This window comes from Chroicocephalus ridibundus, chromosome 9 (assembly GCF_963924245.1).
Source record: "Chroicocephalus ridibundus chromosome 9, bChrRid1.1, whole genome shotgun sequence".
NCBI classification, from domain to species: Eukaryota; Metazoa; Chordata; class Aves; order Charadriiformes; family Laridae; genus Chroicocephalus; species Chroicocephalus ridibundus.
Window position 1 is genome coordinate 34,720,855 of NC_086292.1, and position 24,576 is coordinate 34,745,430.

Here is a 24,576-nt window from a genome sequence, read left to right on the forward strand (position 1 = left end):
AAGGACAAATGACAAACACCCTGAGTCTCAACATAGGGACAGCCCTTTAATTGTAATCCTTATTAGCTCTTCAGTCAAGAGAGCTTCTGAAATCAGTATTATTCAGGTATAGTCATCTAGCATTCAAAGCTCATGAATGCAAATAACAGGTCTTTATTTCTGTTTGTAGTTCTGGTATTTTTCCCCACTGTGTACCTTTAGGCAATTGTAACTTCAGACACTATTTCTCAAAGCAGTTGGAAGCCCTGGGATGAATGACACAGTAACACTGGATAGCATGGATAATAAGATCTCATACCTCTAAAAAAGGAATGTGAGAACTCCTTAAAAGCAAAAATAGAGTGTTAGGCTACCAACTCCCCTGCCCGCCCCCCACCCCAACCAAACAAAAACCCCCAAGCTTCTTGAAAGAGACTAAACAGCTTTACTTACTGCTTTTCTACCTTACGCTGATTATATTAATTCTTTCCATTATCTCAAAATGAGGCCTAGCCTACTTTAACACATGGCTATGCCTTTGGAAGTTAACTATCATTAGTTACCTATTAAAAGGGTCAGTGTTTTTTTATCTCTCAGTGAGGTATGCTGCAACTAACCTGAATCCTCAGCTCTACTTCAAGAGATTATTCAGTAAGCAACTGCACAAATTTACAAGCAAGTCAGACTGTCTTTCCTTCCACTTCAACCAGAGCTATTCTATTAACTGGTTAAAAATCATTCACTTATGACAGTTTGGAGACAAGACTTGTTTTCTTGCAAGGCGATTTTCACTGATCTAAACAGTATCATATCCTTAATATTATTTCCAAAACTATTTAGGTTTTCATTTATGAGATGTAATGAAAGATTTAAATGTCTACCTTTTAAAATGGAGAATTTACCGCATTTTTTACACAGAGCATATTAAACAAAATTTCCCAATATAGGCACGACCTAACATTTAAACAGTTATAAAATCCAGAGCCAGGGAAGTATTAACCTCTCAACCAGTAGCTATATCAATGTCATATTATCCTCCCAGCTATGTACCATGACATGCTGAGACTGGCTTATACTAACAGTTTTTTCAAGGTCAGAAGTTGTTGCAAAGACTAGAGTAAAATATTAACTAGTTCTGTGTTCATATTGTACCCTACTGAATTGACTTACACAGTCAAACACTTCACACACATACACTAACATACACTTTCATAAGACAAACCACCTGAACATACATATAGTGTCTTGTACTGATAAGGATTAGAGATCCTTCTGATAGTATTAGAGATGCATCTGACTGCACAGGCTCTTGCCCACTTTCAGAAACAAAACAAAAAAAAACCCCACAAACAACTCCCCCTTCCCAACCCAGGCTAAGTTAAATAGTCCTGCTGAATAAGGCTCGCAATGGTGAAATGACTATTACAGATAAAACAGATAGCGGGTTGGGTTTTTTTGTCTTGTTTAGATGTGGTCAAATCCAACTTAAATAGAACTTTGCAGGACAGTTTTGCCCAGAGGCTTTCTTGACTCTACATACAGTATAAAAACCACTCAGTTGTAGTTTCATGGTACTGTCTGCATCCAAACACACACATGTCCCCACTAAATAAATGGAGGAGTAAATTGTATGGAAATGAAAGACCAGAGGAGCTGGAGCATAAAAGGTTGCTTTTAGCACCAAAGACAAAATCACCAAATTACTTCTTCAGTGAGCTTTAGAGGCATGTTTTTATTCTTGTTGACAACACAGCTAATATTCCATAATTTGTTTGGTATTATATTAAATGGGTGTCTGAAAATATGCATGATGCTATTACCAAACAACTTCCTTTCCATGCACAGAACGGACACTTACAGCAAAACAAATCAAATCTGTCTCCCAGATTTTCCATATACAGTTTTAAAATATGTGTTTCCAATAACGATGTCTATTTAAGTAGCGCCCACAGCCTTCCTTCCACTGTCACGCTTCGGTCTGTGCACCATCCCTCTCTTTACCCCAGTCCATCTGTGTTTGTAGGACCACACTGGGAATCAATCAAAAACATACCAGGATTTTAGAAGGCTGGTAAAGGAGGGCAGAAAATGAAAGGGGGGGCAGGGGGAGTCAGGTCATGAAAGAGGAAACATTGACTTGGACCAGTCACTCCACTATTCTTTCATTAGATTAGTTACCAACCAGCTTCTACAACTGAAACAAAAAAAAGTGTTATTTCAGCATGGCAAAGGCTGCCTCAGGCAAGCAGAGGAAAGAAAAAACCCACCAGTGGCATCTGAAATCCTGGTTCATCTTCTCTAAATCTTTTCCAGTTGTTGTGTATCTTGTTTGAGGTGAACAGGCTAGGCTCAGACACAGCATTCATGATGCACATTCAGATGACTTATGGACATACGTATACAAGAGTATAATGACATTCTTATGCCCAAGTAATTCCTATAATATGATTTGTTTCTTTTACTGCTATCAAGACGATGTTTTTGTAGAGCTATTTATTATAACCCCAAGATTTCACCTTAGAGGGGCACAAGTTAGTTAGGATCCTATTGTTATTTTCCATATATATAATTTTACAGTTATATAAATTAAATTTGTCTCTCACTTTATGTACCAAAGTGTCTTTGCGATGCTTCACAATCAGTTATGTCTTCACTTTACGCTGAGTAACTTGGGTAACCACTGTTTGGTTGTTGTACAACATTATTCTAAAATAGGTTCTCAGAGTATACTAAGTTTAGTTATGTTTCATTTTACATTTAAACTATATATGCCAAGCCATTTCTACAAGAAAGGCATACACAGTACATACCAGTATCATTTACAATGCTAGAGTGGTTTTTGTTAAGTTTCTCTATGTGGAACATTTTTATTAGCTTTGAAGAAGAAATATATTATCAGATTAGGTAGAGAAAGGTATAATATTCTCTTTCACTTCAGAGTTATTACAGGTCTGTGCTAGATTCACCTAAATTCACAATCAATTCATACAAATGGGAAAAGAATAAAACCAAAGCCTATTCTCATCTGCAATGCTCAAAATTTTATATTGTTTTCTTATTTTAAAGGAAGACACTTTTAGTTCATAAAATGTGCAGAAGGAAACCACTGTCTTTTGTTGTTCCTACTGCTTACTCTGGTAAAATTCCTTCTTCTCTTTAATCATATCACGTGTCTTAATACATACATTACAGTTAACGCTTACATGACCACAAACTTCATTGCGTTCTTAAATGTGTTGATAAATGAATCAGCTTCTAAACTCTGAGTGTCTGTTTTATCATTTTGAGGACAAGGCCAGAAGCCTGATGAACCGTAAATAAATCAGTCAAGGTCAGGCTTAGATAAGCCTCTTCATAATGGGATGATTACAGCTTTTTCTGAACGACAAAATTTGTGCAGACTGCTTCTCAAAACAGACATAAATTTGGGTGCTGCGCAGTTTACAACTGCACTCCCAAGCTGACACAATTTCAGCGGAATTTGAACAGTACTAGCTGCAATTTGCTACAACCTTTTACCTACAGTATTACATTCCAAAAGCTATTTCCAAATTTTACTGGAACAGTGGCACTTCATCTAGTGACAGAGCACTTATGGTTAAGTAGTACAATTCTGGCCTCTTGTGTTGTAGGGTCAGATTAAATAATATAAATTTTTGTACTACATTAAAATATAAAAAATTCATATTCATTTCTGCTTTAGCACTGGCGGTGACAGAGAAATCAATTTTTAATTAGAAAGATGTTAATTTTCTAATTTATTATTAAATTAAAGGTAATTATTACCCCACAGAGATATGTTATAGAGAAGTGAAACTTTTACTATTGTTAAATGGAAAAAGTATGGTCTCAGCAATGAAGTTAAGAACAATCACAGCCATCTCAAGACCACCACAAGCAAAAGATATAATAGAAAAATGAGTTTAAAAGGTAAACTGTAGCAAAAAAATTAATATCTTAATATCTGCAGCTTTATCTAATGATCTCTGTTTAAAAAAACCAAGAAAACCCCAACCTACCACCACATCAGTGAGCCTGAGAACAGAATCGCACATAACATAATAACCCCTCTCTGTTCTTCTATCACATAACCTTGAGTATGTTTCTAACATGATTTCAAAACAGTTCTATGTGGTATTCTAATCACACCAACTAAACGCACTCAACATTACTTGCCAACCTACCTGAAGTCTCCGGCAGCTGAAAAATTCTGTTGATTTAACACTGGCACAAAAATTACTTCCTTTCTCCCTGCAAAAATTTCCTTCGGCCTAATACCTATCACAAAACACCTTTTTCAGTGTACCAATTTGAATGATATAGAAGAAACATATGAACTAACAACCTTTACATACAGACTCCAATATACCCTGATCTATCAAACATCATTATCCATATTTTCTGTATGGTAAACCACTGTTACAGCATTTACACACCAGTTTTCCTCATTAAATACAACAGAATGGCCCTTTCCACTAATCTTTGATGTGAATTTCTTGTATCCCTCCAGCCAATATAAATCTTTCCAGCTTGCAATAATATTTAAAAAAATATTTAACAGTCAAGCAGCTTCAATTGTATAACACATGATTTTCACACACACTGTTGGGTATTCCAGATTAACTATAAAACCAATAATTAATATCATAAGTAAGATCACAGCAGATCACTCATCTAACTCCCTGCAGAGACTGGCTATACTTCCCTGATAGATGATATATCAAACTCAACAACTAATCTCAGCCAGCAGGCATAGCGATAATGCTAAGCTTCAAAAAAAAAAAAAAAAAAAATCATTAAGGGTACTAATACCAGCCAGATTGTTGGGGGGACACCAACACACAAACACAAAAAAAGTCCACATTCCAATTAAGCACGATAAAAGTTTTACTTAAAATAAAACCAACAAAAATCACTTGAAGTAAAATTGGAAGAGGATAACTGGTGCTTAGAGCAACATTAATTAATTAAATTTCACTTTTGAACCTCTTATTAAATTTACTATTAGATAGACTATGTCACGCAAGTAAATAAATGCTATTTATAACTATCTCTAAGCCACAGCAACCTAGTCATAGAGCCATTTCCCAGACTGTGTTATTGTTATGCCAAACAGACTACTCTTTCATTTCTTGTCAGTCGTAATTACAGTTCCATAATTGAAATACAGTGAATTACCATGCAGTAGCTCTGAAAGATGGTTCACTGAGGTTAAGCTGTCACTACAATTATTGTATAATAAAAAATGATAATTTAAATGTTCTACTTTTCTCTCAAAGAAAAAAATGAATTCACAGTTCAAGCAGCTCAGATGAGTCAAATATCTTCATGATGATGTAAACAACGAGAAACAACACATTTAAGTAAAGCCCAACAATCTCAAGTAGAAGTCCTAGGCTGCATAAACAAACCAGTGTATATAAACTTTTCTAACCATTGAAGAAAACTGCACATTTAAAAACAATCCTTTAAAAGAATACTCTTTATCAGAATTCAATCATACAATATCTATCCATCATCTTCCATACATGCTCCTATTTTGCTCATAAACATATAAAGCTTGGGAAACTTCTTTCACGTTTCAAGCTTAATTTTAATGCAGTTCTACATTATGTTTTTGGCCACGACTAGTAGGATAACCACAACTCATCTAACACCAACGAGGTACGGGTAAAAGATAAAAATTAGCATGGACATTTCTAAGCATAAAACTGGGCCTACAAAATTTTGACTTACATTGGTTAAGCACAGTTTGCCTTTAGACATTTTCTCAAATATTTGACAGAAATAAAATGAGGGAAGAGGATATGAAAAAGACACAAATAACTGGCATTGTAAAATCGTAAAAATAACACTTAAAATTTTATGAGAGCTGTTCCCTTACAAAAAAAAAAAATCTTTCAATAAATTCTTAGCTGCTGTTTCTACAAAGATAACTTCACAAAGGACATCTTCTGGAAAACAGTAACAGATATGCACAGCTGAAAACTCTTCCTCTTCTCCCCCTCACAAAGACTTCCTACTGATGCTGGAAGAGGCAATTCGTTCAGTTCTGTTTTCCTCCTGCCTGCTTCCAGACACCCACTCCCTGCTGTTTGCCTTGTGCTGGCACTCATTTGACCATTCAGTAAACAAGATAAGCTCAATAAATGAAAAGGACACAAAATAAAACAACAAACCCTAGTAGTAAGTAGTACAAGGAACAAGATGGGACAATGTAACTAGGGAAAAGGAGGTGACACAAGTAGCTGAAGGTAAGAAAAGTAGGCTGCAAAGAACTGTGGAGAACTGCTAGAAGCTCCAAAACTGTAATTTCAACAGCATCACTGGCAAAGCACACTGACAGTCTTCACGGCATCCTTAAAGTTTCAGTGATTCCATTTAACCCAAGACAATCAAATGGTCCTCTGTAGTATACACCGATCTCCCTTTTAAAGTTTGCAATGAGGCAAACATAGTAAATAACTGCTTGAAGAAACAGCCACAATTTCAGCTGTGACAAACAATCAAAACATTATATAAGTGTATGGAATAGAACTTACCAGCAGCAGCTAAGAATCTCCTAGCCCAAATCTACCTATTTATTTTGCTAAGGAAATATTAGTATCTGAAAGCATCTAGTATGGGACATCTGTGGGGCATATGATTTTTCCCTGCAAAGATTAATTATTTCACCTCTGTTGCTTTCTCCAGGCTCTGTTGTAGATTGAGCAATTCTTTATTGTGTTGTTCTTTAAGTTTATCCATCTCCATGTCATGGCTAGATACTTCTTCTTTTAGTGCTCCTTTTAAAGCCGTAAGCTCTCTCTCCCTCTTTCTCAAAATCTCTTCTTGTTGATCTTTTGCTATTAATACTTCTTGCAGATCCTGCTTCATTTGCATCAGCTCCTAAAGAACAAAATTAAACACAATTGCATGACAAATAGCTCCAATGGATGTTCTGTTTGTGTTGCAGAGAAGCAAAGCATCCAAGTGTAAGCTCCCCAAGGCCAACTTCATTTCGTATGACTGATGTATTTTTTTCAGCTTTTATAGTAAGCTAAAAATGTAATAAACCCTAAGGTTATTAGAAGTGTAACAAATGCCTGATGTTTTATATAATGGGTCAACATATCTGATGCTGCAAAACTATGAAAAAATGTTGATGGTGTATGTTATGTTGTCTGTAAATAAAGCAGGAGTCAAACTAAGGGTGCAATTTAACAACTCCTTCAGTTCTACCTTCTGAAGCAAAGAGGCAGACAGGAACAAAGAAAAACCTTTTGTTTCCCACACTGCAAGAGAAGTGAACCCAATGATAATTCATTGTTGTCTTTTCTGCTGGGAAGAATAAAGTTCCTTCTGCAAGTGCTAAAGACAAAACGTGCTTTCCAACTGAGTCCATGCCTTTACACCCTTCCTCCTCCCACCATGTTTCCCCTAGAAGTCATTTCCCCTTTCCAAATTGCTGGGAAGGAAGTGGACAGTCAGTGAATATGAAGAATAAACACACACACTTATGTATACAAACACAGAATAAAACAACAGCAACAATCAAAAATGGACATCTTTAAATATTATCTAATTCGGTATTTCTCAAGCTGTGAATAATCGCACTTTCAAAAAGAATGCAAACTTCCCCTGCACTGAAGCAGGATCAGTACATCCTCTGTCCTTAAAAACCTACAATGAAAGTGATTCTACTGTCACCTCAGACAGCCATATTCCACTGTTTCTTTATCCATATTGATAGAAAACGTTTTCCAACAAATCAAATCTCTGCAGCTAAATCTCTTATTTCTTACTCTATCTCCACACAACGTAGAAAAAGTGACCACTATCTCCATTATAGCAACATTATATAAGATGTGCTTTTGACTCCTCCCTCACTCCTCCATTCAGATTAAAGTCCTTCTTCATAGGTAATGTTTTTCAATGCTATCACCATCATCCCAGATATTCCCCTACTTATGTACAACTTTCATCTCTGCAGTGCCTGAGGTTTATGACAGTAACTTAAGAGAGTAATCAAATCTCATCTGCACAAAACAAGGTAGTTATTCCACTCAGCATGTCTTGCATACAAACATCTTTAATATTCCTGAGATCTACTGTCTATGCTTTTGCTCCCTGTTTTGCATTTTAACATTTAGCTTACATTTCTTCAGCTAGTTCTTTGCACTAGGATTGAGAGAAGTGACTTGTTTTGGTACTACAAATATTAAGATAATTCTGAATTCTTATCTTCCTCTTGAACCATTATGCACTGACACACCCTTACCAACAAATTTAATAAGCAATTTTCTCTATTTCATCATCAGTATATTACTATAACCAGGCTATAATCAATTGCTCTCTCATCCCCAGGTGACAAAAAACCCGTAACTCTTTTGTTCCTCTTCAGACTGTATCTCTTGTCTCCCTGGTCCCGTCAATAGGGGGTCAACAATTTAGAGATTGCTTTCGTGAGTTCTTTTCATTTTCTTAGATGAATCTCATCTGGCCTTGCTAGTATGTACACCTTCTTTAAACTGACCTTCCCTGTTCTGACCCAAACTCCTATTTAATCATTAAAACTGACTGTGATTATTACCTGGTAATAGTGGATAACTGAGCTGTCCCTCAACCATTATGCTATTTGTTCTCCTATTCTGTAAAACAATGGTACTTAGACTCTGTATTCCATTTACCGTTAATGTAGTTATTATAACATGCTTTCTTAGGTCACCTAATAACGGTATATTGTTTTAGATTAACAGAATGGAAAAGCTAAGGCATGTATTTCTTCTACATGTATCTTGGTTCCCACTTTTTATGCAATTATTTTGATTTTGTCATCCTTCTTCTGGTACTTTATAACTAACCTCAATCAGAACCTCTTTCTCCCCTTCATCAGTATGTTTAGCGTTATCCAGTTCATCATGCATCTCAGACAGCTGGTCTTGAAGATCTCTGATCTCAGTCTGGTGTTGCTCCTGCTCCATCTTCACTTGAAAAAGCCTCATCAGGAAAAATTAGACAGGATTTTTTAATTTGTAGAAACCCTAATTTGTTCTTTCAAGTACTAAAAAGGTACAAGTATCTATTCCCATATTCCCCACAAGGGAATGGGATACAACACGGCAGAAAAATGAAATGTTAGAGGGGTAAAAAATGAGAACTCTTTTAAGTAGATATGTAAGTGGAAAGTTGTATTTTGATTTAAACCTGGTACTATATTCTTGACTAAAGCACTCGAGTGTTTCCACATTTTAAAGACCTGAATTATATATTATGACCATGAAATATTAAAAAGCAATTTGCACTAAGAGGAAGACTGTAAATTCAACAATCTTTCTTTTCCTTCCAGATAGTACAAAAACATGCCATTTTTAAATGGTAGAAACATTTCCTACAATAACAAATGTCACTCTTGTCTAATGCCATTAACATATTCTGAAGACACAGGTACTTTTAATCTAAAAGGTTTAAGAAAAGGTACAAATTCCAATTAATAACTTTTCTAGAAGTAACTCACTCTTCTAGGTTTTCTCTGAGTTCCTTCTCGCTTTCTTCCAGCTGCTTTTTTAAGGCTTCTTTTTCACATATACTTTCATCAAGTTGCAACTGAAGATCTTTCAGGCTTGCCCGTGTAGCATCTCTCTCTTCTTTGGAATTTTGCTGATTCTGAATTTTGTACACCAGAAGTTAAGCAAGATACTAAACTAAACATAAATAAATTAAAGGCTCTTTTTTATTGTATGAAAGAAGCCATTTCAAGACTTTGATATTTTTCACTTGTAGAAGTGCTTATTAATTTATGAATATTAAAAGCTTGGAATGTTTATTAAAGCACACAAAGCACTGCTTTTTGATTTGTATTAGAAATGTGAGAACTGAAGACTCCTCAGTACTATCTAATCAGTTTCAAGAATACTGATTCTTATCATAGACTCAAAATGCAAACTGAAAGAAGCCAAGCTGTCCTTCTCATGTCTTCAGAGCGTGGCTGTACTTAATTACTTTGAATTCAGCACTGCAAAAATAATGCTGTAACTAATAAACAGCAGGTAATGAGTTATACAGTTTGTCTCTCACTGCACATGTATCTCACTGCAGTTGACAGATTAACATTTACCTCTGAAGATACCCAAGAAATTTTATGTGCATATGCCTGACATTTTATTTTTGCTCCAAACTCCTCAAATACTAAGAAAGACTTCTTAAAGAGGGTAATTATGCTATGAGCAACTACACTTAAAATAAAAAGTCTTCTGTAAAAGCACAGGTATATCTGGATTAAAAAGAATACGAAGCAAAAAAGATTCAGATGGTTGATCAGTTGTCACTTACTTAGAAAAGTATATTTGAAATAGTCAAATGTTTTATAACAACAAAGTATCCTACCCGAATTTCTAGATCCAGTTTTTTCTCTAATTCTTCCACTTTCCTTTCAAGCTCTGCTTTTTGTTCCACCAATGCTTTTACTTCAGCTGAAGAATCTGAAACCTGCAATTAAATAGAGATGTATATTCCCACAAAGCCAAGATGTCCTTTGACAATTGTTTTTTAAAATCTAAAGCAAGTCTAATAAAGTGTAGCATCAACTGCCTGAGCTCACCAGGGACTTTTCACATGGGTCAAGCCAAGCTAACGTTTTCAAAGGAACCATGATTTGATTTTCATAAAACTTCTTGGTAATTGCTCAAGGAATGTTGCCAATAATACAGAAAAAACACAAACCTAAAGAAAAATTCAAATTAGGCAACACATGAAATAAATCATGAGTACTTGGGGCCAAATTTGACTGAGATATCACCAATTACACAAAATGGACATCAAAAGAATTCATGCTCATATGTCAAGACAGATTTTCAAACACTGTTTTTCGGTAGTTTCTTAAGATGTGTTTCACATTTTCATTTTGACTAATTATAGCCCAGGACAAAATAATCATCAAAAGTAATCACTTAATCCTTCTTATGCCAGCACTGGGCATTTCTTCACTTTGCTTTAGAAATGAAAAAATAGTGCACCACGTAGCAGGAAACAAAAACTTTTCAGTAGGCAGATCGTCAAATGCTGTTATTGTAATATGGCTTTTAAACAATATCCTAGACTACTGCTTTTCTAAATTACAAATTAAAAAACTCTCTTCACTTGTATATCTATTTCCATCACTATAATGAGAAGATGGTCCACCATTATTTTTTTAAAGCTACGTATGTTACCTTTTTCTTCAATCCAACAGCCTTTTGATATTTATGCTAAGTTTGCATATCTCTCCTTCTTAAGCATAGAAGCAAAATGTAGAAGCTCTCACGGTAGACTCCTTTACATTCTTTTTTAATTGTTAACATGAAGATTTCTCATAAATCACCTCAATGTATGATTAAAATTAAGCCATAGTACTGAGGAACTACAAGAATAGTTTAATTGAAGTCAGTGAGGGGACTCAAACTTTTAAAGCCCTGTTTGAACACTCTATCACTATAAAACAAGCCAAAGGAACTTAAAAAATTGTTTACCTGTGTCCTTCCAGCAGCTCTTGACTTTAAAGTCTGAATTTTCTCAAAAACTAAGTTGACTTTCCTCTTTGTTGCATCGTCATTATCAGCACTTCTAAAACACAGACAGTATAAGTAAGCAACAACATGATCAAAGGTACTATTTTGTTAACATCAAAACAAATTCAGAGTGTCCAAACTACTGAAAATCACCATAAAAGAAAAAAATCTAATATGAACCAGTCAGAAATTATCTTCACTATGATTTCATTAAAACCTTTAAAGAGAGGCATATTCGGAATGTTTTCTAAAAAAAACCAAAATAAACAAACAAAAAAACCCCAAAAAACACCATCAAACCAAATACACCAAAGAAACAAGAACACCAAAAAACCCACTAAAACTCTTAACACATAGCCCCTTCACCTCGCCCCCCCCAAATAAATCATTGAACTCTTTAATTGCAACTCTCTTGTACAAAACTATAGCTGTGGAAAGACATGTATTCAGCATGTATATTATTCAGACATAGTGAAATTAGAAATAATTAGTATTAGGTTTTTCAAGTCCTGACTACTGCACCATAAAATAGCACTCCAACAGCTCCCAGAACCTGCTACATCAGGAATATAAAGAAACGTAACTGCATCATGTATATTTTAATTCATTTCTCCTTCCTTCATCTTTCAATGAGTTATCATTAGAAAATACCAAGTAGAAGAGTTACAGGTGGACAAACGATTAAATGCAGAGCAACAAGACAGCTTCTGTCAAACCTTAAGAGATAACACTTTGTTGTTGTTGTTTAAAAAATCCACAAGCTTAAACTCCCATGAGGTATGATGAACTCCATATCGCATGAAGTTTAAGTCCAGAAGTATTTTGAAGACAAAACATACTCTAATTCACAACTATCAAGTACATTTAATCAAATCCTGTACAATACCTTACCCAAGTCCTGATTGCCTGGGTATTTTGAGATCCTATAATGCCTGAAAGGGCACAGCTGAGATACAGAATTATGAAACAGACATTTAATTTAGTTATAGCTTTGATTTTATAGTTTCGCATTTTAAATGTAATAGAAAATAAACACTGAGAAAATACAATCTCCTCTCCGAAAGTTAACTCTGTTTACTAACCCTTCCTTTAAGTAATTGTAAAGTATCTGTTTAGCAGTCTCTTCATTCGTTTGTTGTGCAAGTTCTTGCTGCCCTTTCAAGAGATCAGGAGTTGCCTAGAAGGACAAGATAAAATGTCAAAAAATATAATCCTGTGAGGGTTGTAAATACAACCTGGACAACTGAAGTTCTCCATACTATTCTATTATGAAAAAAATTATGAACTCTGGACCTAAAGTTCACAAAGATCCATTGGAGTTTTCTCTTAGTGCAAGAAGAAAGCATACTCCACACCAAAAGAAAGAAAACATAATTTTGCATGGAGTTACATACATTTCAGCATTCTACTTTTGTGCATTTATGTTTAAGAATCATCATAACATCACTTACAATAATCTTCTTTGTCCCCACCATGTTCTTTCACCCATACAAGAATAAACTGTTTTACAAGCCCTGTTTTCTATACCTGCAACTACAGGAATAATTTCTGTATTTACATTTCTCCAGAACAACTCTGCTATCCCATTTGCAAGTATTGTGTGATGGGAGTTTGTTCTAATGAAGAGCACAAAAAATGCATTTAACAATATGGCAGTTTTAGTATGCCAGAGTGCAAAACACAACAAGTAAATTCAAAATTACCTGTATATTAGGGATGGATGAAAATGTTTTTACAGAAATCTTCTTGGTTCCTGAATCAGGTGGAATTGTGATTCGGTTTGGCAACAACAAAGTAGAAGTTACTGTTCTAACTTCCTCCCTCTTATTCTGTCCTGGGAGTGTACATGACCTAAACATCAAGCTCTCAGCATCAGCTCCGTTTTGTTTATGGTACTGCAAAGAATTGAAATTGCTGTTCTGAGTGTCTTTATCAGGCATTTGCAGTTTTCCAATACTTCGAGCAGAAATCTTTATCTCTTTCGAAGGTGACTTTTGATCTCTGGATAACTGCTTGTGAAGGCAAACTTTAGATGGTCTCAGCAAGTGCTCTGTTGACTTACCCAAGCTTTTACTGAATTCACCTAAATAATCTGAATTTACATCAAGCCCTAATGACAAGGCACTATCAACGCTTCTTGATCTTTTACGATCATCTGGATGAATTCTATTCCTTTTTCCTGACCTACCTCTTCTGTGAGGATCAACTTTCTTATCAAACTTTTCAATTAGTTGATCCACTCCTGGAAGTGAACCAGTATCAATATCACGGCCAGTTCCAGGCAAAAATGGGATATATCTTCTGTTTTCATGCCGATTAACGTTGTCTGCATAGATGGCATACTCTTGGTCATCAAGTAAAAATCTGTATAAGGAATTTGCAGAAGTGGGAGTAGCTGATGAGGATGATGATCTTCGTGAGTCATCCAATACCGTCCCAGCTGAATCTTGTCTGCGGAAGGGAAGAACATCTGGTCTAGGTTTTCTTGTCTCCGGGTAAGCAGTGGGACTAACACATGGGGATCCTCCTGCAGACGAAAATGATTCTGAAACACGCACTTCATTGGGGCTGATCGTGCTACTGGAACAATCTGACAGTTGCTTATTTTGGTCTTCTACTGATCTGTTCAAACGTATCTTTTTTGAATTTGCTTTGGTTGGCTCTGCAAGATGTGTATTTGTTTTCTGTAGGGACACTACTTTAGATGAGGAAATCCAAGGCTTTGCTTCGGTTTTATCTTCATCTGCAAAAGATTCAGATTTACTGCACACAGCAGACTGGTATTTATCCAAGTTCAAGTTATTTTTTTCAGGATCATAAGGCTGCAAAAGTTCAGGATGTCTTTGAAAGTTCAACAAATTGGAGGATTTCATTGTTCCATCTTTAAAATCTGATATTCCATTTTCCTCTTCATCCAGATTGGTTATCTTTAGGCTTTTAAGCATACAGGGTTGCATGTGCTGTGTTCCAGGAAACTTTGGGTGTTCACCGTTTTTGTCCTCCAACTTAAAAGCAATATTGGAGTCTGTGGCTGGCTTGCTTACACTCTGAGAAATGACCTGCTGTTCTTTTCCAGGAGGTGGATTTTCTGACAAACATCCTTCTGTATTGTTTAGTACTATGTAAGGATGTCCATCAATTCCTTGGACTCTAATACTGACACCGTAAGACCCCGTCCTAGAATTTTGTGCATTTCTAGTTTTTTGAGTCTCCTCACTTGCGAGTTCAAGAGTGACTTCATAGTCCTGCTGCACGTGCTTAAAACCAGCAAAATATGGCTCCATGATTATCAGAGGATTATAGCTGAAGAGAAGAAAAATTTTAAAAAGTCATTGCTTTAAGTTGTTGTTTTAAGTACTTTAGATTATTTCATTAATTACTTTATTCCACCATTCAATGTGACTATGAAGACTAACAGTAATATGCAGAGAAATCAACATACAAGCTACACAAAGCGCAAAGTGAATGCATTGTGACACAAAGATAAATGTCTGACTGACCGATTCTGGATAAATGTAAGGTTATGTTATGACTGTAAATGTTAAGAAATAACAATTAATATTACCTACGCAGAATTGGTGCCAGTTGCTTTGGAATCAAATGACTTCAAATATAATCAATTCTAGTACAATTTTTTTCAGTCAAAGCAGCTTTTATTTTGGGTATCTCCACTATATTTACTGAAAGACTGTATCCTTCACCAACCAATGATCATTTTATAGCCAGCAGTTAGTACCAGGCATATTAACATTTAAACATAAGCCCAGGAGAACAAAGCACAACCAGTTAGTTCTAGGTAACTAAAGCACTGCAAGGACGGTCAATAACCTTATGCCTTTGATTTGTGCTTTTATGTACGTGGTTTTCAATGTTTGTTTCTAAAGACATATGAAAATAAACCCTTTAATTGATTATCTCATTGTCATCCCTAAAAATAAACTTTCCTACAGACTAATTTAACAATCCTCCAATTGTGGGCTTGTTCCAGAAAACTCCAGTTGCTATTTTAAAACAGGTACTATACTGAGCAAGAGAAATGGAAAAATACTGCTAGTATTTCCAAGGCTGAGAGTACCTTTTTCAGAAGCAACAGAATGCTAACTCCATGCCTGTATGTGCCAAAACTGTTTCAGTTCTAGAAAACAATAAATTAAACCCTACCTGCGCTTTTAATGTTAAATGCCATTCTTTCTTTCTGTAAGAGCTGGTTTTGTGGGTAGTTTTACTTTACTATCTGTTGCATATTATGAGCCAACTGTCTAGTGGCAGAGGCAATGCAGTGACAGTAAGAGCCGTGTCTATAAAAGAACAGAACAGAAGACTGTGTCAGACTGATGCAAAACCTGCAGAGAATAAACTTTTGAACTGAGCTGGAGAGTTGAGTAATCACTGAAGCCTGACAAAACCAAGATAACTAAATGATGGTGAATAATCATCAAGAGGAAACCAAAACAACAGGAAAAATAAACCTCTACACCCAGTTCCACTCCTGTGTATCTCAGCATGAACCATCTCCCTCAGATATTCTAATCAACAACAGAATTATCATTTTTTCCTGACAGTGAATTAAAAAGTTTGGCTCAGTATTCATAGTATGTTAGTTTCCACACAATCCTTCCTTCTAGCAGGACAGCTCCCCTCAAAATCTCTTCCTCTCCCTAAAACCCAACTCCAGTCCCTCCTCAACAGTAGGCTTACTTCATCTGAAGGAATCAGCGTATCTTTCTCTAAATGCAACGCTAGATACAACATGATTATTTTAATGAAGAAAAAAAAGCTGTCTTACTGTCAAAGTAATTCCTTAAATATTAAAAGATTTGGTGAACTAGTTAAATTAACCAGAAATTAATTCAGGGGTTAAATTCACTTAGTAAAGGGAAGTAAACAGACACTACAAATTTGATCTACATTTAAGACTTTCTGGAATAGGAAGAGAAACAGAAGAAGGGAAAAGCAAAGATGAGCCAGAGAATGCTAAGGGAAGTGGAAAAATGAAGGAGCAAGATCAATGGAAGGAACAGCAAGGACCTATACATTCATTATCTTGGGCCTCCATTCTATGTATTTCCCCATAATTTTTTACCTTCTTTTCTGAACACTTATAACATCTCACATTAATTACACTGTTTCAATGTATAAACCAAGACAAAAATGACAAAGTAAAAATATCAGAAGCTGATTCTAATCACCCAGAATCAATGAAGAGATCTCCATTAATTTAGTGGGTTTTGCCCAGGGCGCTGAAATCAGCTTCTGAGCTGCACTGATGGTGGCTGAGAAAGCAAAGAAGGAAAAAGGGAGAGCACTGCAGGGAGTTGTAACTTAGAATATACACTATAAAGGAACCAGACTCCACTAATCTAATGAATGGTTGCTGGATGTGGGAAAGAAAGCAGGCTCTCCACTTTGTTCTTCAAACTGTTGAGTGGGTCCAGCTACACTCATCAATATCTCAAAATTGTTCTTTGTTTGCTCAAGGCAACAAAAAAGAAATATTTTTAAAGTTTAAAAGTTGTTTTCAAATAAAGTAAGCATTTTGACGCTTTTATGCTTTCCATTTTTATATTACGGTTATATGATGTTGATGATCTGAAGTCAGTACTATGGGTATGTAATGAAATAATAAAATTTAAATAATTTCAAGTTTTAGCAAAATTAACATTATTAAATGAAGTTTCTCAGACTTCTAAATCAAATCTGCATGATTGTCTAGGGAAAAAGACATGAATTTGTAACTGAAAATTACTAACAAAGAGACTTCAAACAGCCCATGAAAAAAGCAACATAATTCTACGTCTTCTAAAGAGCAAGCGTTTAAAGTGTCACAATTAATGCTTTCAGGAAATACAAATGATTCAGAACTCCAGTTTTATAAAAAAGAAATCTAGTTGGCAGAATACAGTGTGCTGATACTACTTTGAGTAAGTTAAAATCACTCATGCCATATTTGCACGTGACCATGGAAGTGAAAAAACACCATGACTTACACATAGTTGGTAGCATGCACCTGCAGTAGGTGAATGCATCTTTAAAAAGGGTCTTTAAAAAGGGTCTCCAAGTAGCAATTCTGGCAAGATTAGAAATGGTGACAATAAATTTAGACAAATTACTTAGTATATGAAAATTTACACTACACTTTAAAGCTGCATGTATTATCAGAGCTATAAAAAGGGTAAAGTTCATCGGAATTTGCCAATAGTGGTAACATTTAACAAATACAAGAAAAAGGGGTCAATAAAAATAAACCTAAAACTTAGAAAAAAAGGATTCAAATCGATCAGCATAAAGAATAGATAAGCAATAAATTACAATACGTCATATTCAGGGAGACTGCAAAAGCTGCTCTTTCAAACATGTTGCAAAGTTGCTAAAAATATTAAATAACCAGAAAAAAAATATCAAAAACCACCACAACACAAAAAAGCAACCACAAAACATCAAAACCCCTAGTGTATAGTGGAGAGAGTATTTAGGTTAATAATCTACCTTAAATTAACCATTAATGTATTTACTTTGCCTCTAAAACTATAAAGAAATAAATTTATTTGTCTTCTTCATGTGCATTATACTAATAAAACACTTAGTTTTACTATACAAAAGGATAAAACCTTGTAGAAATGAAAGTGCTAAAACACTTTTTAAAATAAAATATTTTTTCTTTCTGGAACTGTGAAAAATATATATATATATAAATCCTCATTACTTTCACAAGAAAATAAGACAGGTGGCCTTACCATTCAAATAGGCTTTACTCAGAGTTCCTATTTTATAGGGTGTCAAGCCACAACATATAATACTCTCGTGAACTACATAATATAAAAAAGTTATTTTACAATACACGAAAACACAGGTTTTGTAATATTGTAAACATTTTTGAATTAAAAAAAAAGCATTGCTGGTTTTCCTCACACAAGGCCTTTCTGCTGAAAACCTAAAATCTCTAATGATGTTAATTGTTCGATTACAGTTACAGTCATATTTCTACACACACGTTGTAGTCGGTATCTCAGCCTTTGGCAGGCTTACAGCAATAGATTAAGATGAGAGGTCTGAAGCTGTTCCTCTCACATCTGTCTGCCCCACTCCTCTGATGGACATCACCACATCAAAACTGAGAACATCTGAACACTCTGATGGCTGAATATATACCTCAGCCACAAAAATTGGCAGACTGGCACAATCAGGTAAATGCAGTCAGCCCTGTGTTCCATACTATTACTGACTGAAATTCTGACATCTGATACAGCGGAGGAGCTGACAGCTGGACGCACTGACAGATACAACTGTCCAGTTTTAATCCTTTAAGTCCACTGAAGTCCTCAAATGTTATGACAGAACACTTTGTTTACTCTTAAGCTTACAAAAAGAGGTTAGATATTTTAATAGTAGTTAGGAAGAGATTCTCCCTATTTGTGGAGCTGCTTGTTGTTTCCTTGTAGTTACTCATAAAAAAGAGAAGCTTTTTTTTTAAACAAGGGTGATATAAATTCTAATTTCAGGTTTTCTGCCAAACTAATACTTTTAATTTTAAATAATACTGTCTTGCTAGCAATTCTATTCGCTGTCTCAGAGGAGTTTAAAAATATAGTTCTCAGAAAACAGAAGCAATGATTCTGCATAAATTCTTAATTAGGTAGAAATTCTATTATTTTATAAAATCAGTTCTTACCTCCTATTTGTGAAGCAAATATTATCACAACAGCATATATAAATTAATCAGGACATAAGAAATAAATACTTTAATAAATTATTTTATTTTTTATATATGTGTAGTCCCTGTGTATTCACATTCAGTTTCATCAGGCTACAGGATCAAGTTCTTAAAAAAGTTCCAAATATGTTGGTTTGAAAGATGCTTACTTCACTTTAATGTTGTATGTTACCCACTGACTTAAAAAATGTAGGCCATAACACACTAAGCCCAAAAGCAACAGCTCTAGCACCCTGTTATCTCGGCTTGTACAATCCTCCCTGCTCCTTTCGTGAGCCAGCAGCCATACAGCCACCCGGCCTTACTCATCCAGCAAAAAAATGAGCAAGTCAGGCACCAGGGAATGATGGGATCGCCTATTTTGGCAGCAACATGGCCTTGGACTGCTTGAGGCAATCACAAAATTCCAAACCAAATTTGTGTTTTAACTCCATTTTCAGGGACAGAAACCTTTAAAAACTTCTGCAAACAAACAAAATTGGCACTCAAAGCTGTTCGAACCTTTGAGTTTGGGGATTTCTTTTTAAAATAAGCCTTCATAAACGTGTTTAAACACTCACTTTAAATACTGGCCTCCAGTGGGTATGAAAGTCCCGTATTTTATCATTACTCAGAAGTGGTTTCATTTTTCTGAACAACTTATTTTTGCCAAAAATAGAAACTGTGACTTTTTTGTTTATGAAGAGAACTTGTCAGCAGAGGTTCTCATGTCTGAAAATCCAGTACTCTGCATGTTCTTCTGTAGCAGTTTGCTCTTCAGTGGTGATACGATACTTTACAAAGAACCACAAAAAAGGAATAGTGAAGGTTTAACAGGTCAAAAACTTTTTTATTTTAGAATGCCTCCAAAACATTTCCTTTCACAGCTATTTTAAAGCTAGCTACCAGGAGCTATTTGAGACCCACCTTACAAAAAAGAAAACCCCTGTAATTTGGAACCCTGATCGGTCTCCCTGCCAACATGAGCAGAAAAGAGTGTCTTTGAGAAACATACTCATGTGCCAGACATGGCTGTTCTTTTCAGCAGCTCTGCAGCCTTCCTAACATTACAGCATCACAAAGGCATGAAATTGTGTCCACTCATCCATTTCAGTTCTTTAGCCAAATCTACAAGACAGATTTATCAAAAAAAACCACCTTCCCAACCCTGTTAAATGCCATGCTCTGCATATCAAGCTTGTTCTTCTGTACCCTGCCCACCCATCTGCAATAAAGCACCTCACGCTTTCTGCTTCCAGCATGCGAGCCAACCAGCTGCACTGGACAGACGGGGCTCCTGAGATATGGAATACAGGCAGAGATGCTGACCAGCATGTGTGGGGACACACTGTCCCACCAGTGGATATGTTCCCTGCCCTCCTTAAAGAGCCACGGCTCCTTCACAGGTATTGCCTCATATTACGTGTATGCTCATTTTGCATACATCTAGTGAAAGAATATGGAAAAATAAAAAGGATCAGACTTTTCCTATGGCACTAGAACTCCTCCCTGGCTGTCTTGATGATAGAAAAACAGGAACTCCCTCATATTCAGTATCATAATCCTGAGACTCCTAAGACTAAATAAAATGAAGAATTTTCATTACAGGAAGATTAGGGCATACCACATTATCTGCCCTTCGGAGGCATGAACTTTTAGAATTCTGAAAATTTCAAGCTATTAAAGGCTAACTTATCAAATTACATTTGATACCATGGAAGTTATTCCCAAATTTTCTCACTATACAAAAAAACAGTCACTACCCATACTATCTAATCACTGCCTTTTTTCAAAAAAGAAGGATATTACAGTTTATGGATGTTTACTCCAGATTTTTCACACATGCACAGCAAAATGCCAGGAAGGAACTATGAAATTTGTCCTCCAGCTTTACGTAACACCAAGCTTGCTCTCCAAGCTAAATAATGGATTCTCTGTGCAGCTGACTATTCAGAAAGTACCAGCAATATCACATGAAGACAAAGTGGGTGTTAGGTCAATAATAAATAACAGTGCTATGGAAAAAAAGACAGGAAATAACTTTAGGAGAGAAGAGGAAGGAAAACTTACATACTGTGAGGGTAAAGAAAAGGAAGCAGACAGGATAATTCATGGAAAGACCAAAACTGTAATGTTTTTACACTTGGTGGAACACAATCTCATAAACATAAAAGCATGAGGGGAAACTTCATCACTGTCAATCCTACCAGCAATCTGAGGCTTCTGCAAAAGGCAAACGGGCCTGGGTTGCTGTCCCTTTCAGTCTATATGGAAGATATCTCTGGGGTAGGTGAGTTTACTTGATCTCCTGCTTACAGGACAGCAGAAGGGAGAAAAGTGAAATTTTAATGTTCCAGATATGGGACTGTAAAAAGGGACAGTAAATCTAATGTAAGAGCAAACTGACACTGCCCAGCAACAGAAAGACATCTGAAACAACAAGTTTGCCATCTGACCAGTAGATTCCTTATCCACATTTAATATTTTTTTCCTACTTGAGGTATATTTTTTGTGTCTATAAAATTGTATCATATCTGGCAGTCATTCCTCACAATTATTAGAAAGAAAATTATGATAGTTACAGAACACAGTAAAACCTCCACAGCAATTTCTTCTTGTCCCTGTACTGTCTGTAAACTGCCACTCCCTGTCTAGTGGTCAAAATTCAGAACTTTCAAAAGGCCTATGCAGAGGATTTTCTACAATATATTATGTCATAATTCAGCATATGCAGGCTCTCTCCAGGCAGCAGTGGGGTGGGAGGGGGAGGGAAATTACCCCAAGAGGGATTTATTTTATTATTGGTCAGCTTTTTTCATGTCAGCATCAAAAACCTAACTAAAATTTCTTCAAATGAAGAACTGGAAAACAGACCACTGGGTTTTAAAATATTCATTCCCTTTGAAAGCAGCCAAAAGCTTCATGTCCCACCTCTTCTTCCTACCTGTTGTAATGAAAGAGACTGTGAAAAATTCTATGCTTGAAAAAAATTCATGAGTTGCTGGGAACCTAAGCCATATGGCATATATTATTCCCAAGTCCATACACCAGTGTTACACCACAAAGACTTATGCTTGGTATCACAGACAGAAGACCAAATCGAGGTCTCTCTTCAGCCTCCAAGACAGGCCTGACCTATTATTATAGGCAGAATTAACCTTACATATTTCATAAAGAGTAAGATAGCAATTTATTTTCTTCTGAAAACACTACAAATAAATGAACTGCACAAGCCATTTGTAAACTTAGTACTAGATCCAATCCACCACCTTAGATACAATCCTAATGCAGTCCCTGCATGCATCTATATTACTAACTGGTGCAGTGTAAAAGACAAGGACCAGGTTTTGATCTGCTGCATTCTATTATAGTCCCAGGACTGCACACCCAACACTGCATTGTTACCTGCAATGAAATTCATACCTATTGCCAGTCCAAGGTGTGCATGGTGCCCATGTAGAAAAGCAAATGCTGGCAGACTGCACACCCACACTGCAAGTGGGTCACTCAAGCCTGCTTTGAAAGCAGTAATTCCAGCCTCTGCACTAGGAGCCACGTTGGTCTGTGCCTTCCTAAATGCAGCATCGTTGGGTTTTGTTTTGTTTTGTTTTCCTTTGACCAAGTTGTGATTAAATATGGTAGTCATATAGCTTTGAGTGCATAATGAAAAATGAAGTCCAGCCAGGAGCGCTGACCCATAGAGGAGTCTAAGGACAGAAGGAAGCATGCCATCACAGTAATACCTTTTAGTAGTATTTTCAACATTTCTGAATCAATTACTTTCATTTTTGTTCTGTGAAAAATATCATTCTCTGTTCTGATTTCAGACGGCAGTTTAGGGATGACAAGTTATAATTTCCTGCAGGATGAATATTCCAAATAACACTTTTCTTCCATAATTGTTAGTGGAAGCAGACAGACATGCTTAGGTTAGCATGGATTACACACATAATTTTATCAATTTCTCCTGAAACGCAGTATAGCAAAGAGGATGTGTCTGGATTTGCTGCCTTAGAGATGAGGACTTCAGTTTCAGTTCTGCCCAAATATTAAACAACCTTTCAGATGCTCAGCCAAGAAAACAGAATATTAATAGTCACCCTTTCAAGGTGTCCAGGTTTGAGGAATAGAACAGTATTTAATAAAGAATGTAAGAAGAGGGAACCATTAACAGCAGTTAGAGCAAAAGATACTGTTTGCCTGCTTCCGGCTTAGTTCATACTCCCGCTGGCTGAAAAATGTTGTGTGTGAGGAAGTCTCAGTGTCTCAAATGTAAAACATCTTGTTAGTCTCCTATGAAAGTATGTGACAGATCAGCCAAATGCTTGAGCTGTGTGACAACTAGCAGGTTTTGTTGGGTTGTTGTTTTGTTTTTTTTTTTTTTTTTCAAATGGGAAATCTGCTTCAATGGCTGTTAAGTCAACAACAAGACATTTTGGCAGATCCTCAGGTCTCATAAATTGTCGAAGTTTGACTGAAGACAAGTATATAATATATATCCCATTTTCTTAACCTGCTATGTATGAATTCACGTAGTCATAATTTTACAGGCTTTATCCTCAGAGGAAATATGGCATGACCTACTAACCTTGCTTACCAAGTGGAAATTAAAGCCTTCATTTTTGTTAATGATAAAAATATAAAGAAACTGCCAAATTTATCATGTAATATTCTAAACTAATACCACTGCAATAAATATTTTGTATCATTATTAAAAAACTCTCTTTTTCTCTCTTGACGTAATTAATTTCCAGATTCCGACAAATGACAAACAAAAGGGAATCAGAGACAAAAAGCACATTAAAAATATGCTAAAACAGAAGTCAACCTGTATCTGAAACACAGTTCCAAGTAACTAATTCGTGTCATCTGTCTCAACTAGTCCCAGGTCCTGTATACTGTGATACTAGTTAAGTCACTGGATGAAGATGGAGAGTTACATTTGTTTATTAATACTTACGTTGGTACGAGCTTTATGTGGACACCAATACCTGCATATGTGTACTTATACCACTATACTGTTTCTTCTCCCACACAGGCTCATATACACCTGTACAAGCTCTTTTTTGCCCCTAACACAGAATGTGGTCTGCTGGGGTTATCTACTTGCACTTTAATTATCTTGACACCATTGCAGTACAATTAACATTTATAAACTTCAAATACAAAAAGCAAGCAAACAACAAAACCTTATAAATACTTATCTCAGACTTAATTATATACATGTGATATGACCATACTCAATTTTCCCTCATTTTTATGACAACTTGCAAAGGATAAGGTTAAAAAAAAAAAAAAAGCTAATAAAGTCACAAAGAGGAAATTTTATTTTACATACTCTCTTCTAGTTTATCAAATTCTAAATGTATCTGTTCTAGTATT

At 35.7% G+C, this 24,576-nt stretch overlaps 1 protein-coding gene across 8 annotated transcripts in view; it reads right to left on the reverse strand.

Annotated features, from left to right (window-relative positions):
* The window catches only part of CGNL1 (cingulin like 1), a 67,824-nt gene that overhangs the window by 36,191 nt on the left and 7,057 nt on the right, over window positions 1-24,576 (reverse strand). For 5 of the 8 annotated variants that reach the window (XM_063346149.1, XM_063346147.1, XM_063346146.1 and 2 more), the window contains exons 2-8: window positions 13,208-14,807; window positions 12,587-12,681; window positions 11,466-11,559; window positions 10,345-10,446; window positions 9,476-9,624; window positions 8,823-8,958; window positions 6,655-6,867 (exon numbers count right to left, since the gene is read on the reverse strand). In XM_063346149.1, the coding sequence (XP_063202219.1) occupies window positions 6,655-6,867; window positions 8,823-8,958; window positions 9,476-9,624; window positions 10,345-10,446; window positions 11,466-11,559; window positions 12,587-12,681; window positions 13,208-14,788 (2,370 nt within the window). In that variant the 5' untranslated portion in view covers window positions 14,789-14,807. Of the gene's footprint in view, window positions 1-6,654; window positions 6,868-8,822; window positions 8,959-9,475; window positions 9,625-10,344; window positions 10,447-11,465; window positions 11,560-12,586; window positions 12,682-13,207; window positions 14,808-15,665; window positions 15,803-24,576 lie in introns of all 8 variants that reach the window. The other 3 variants (XM_063346145.1, XM_063346143.1, XM_063346148.1) reach the window with 2 other exon arrangements.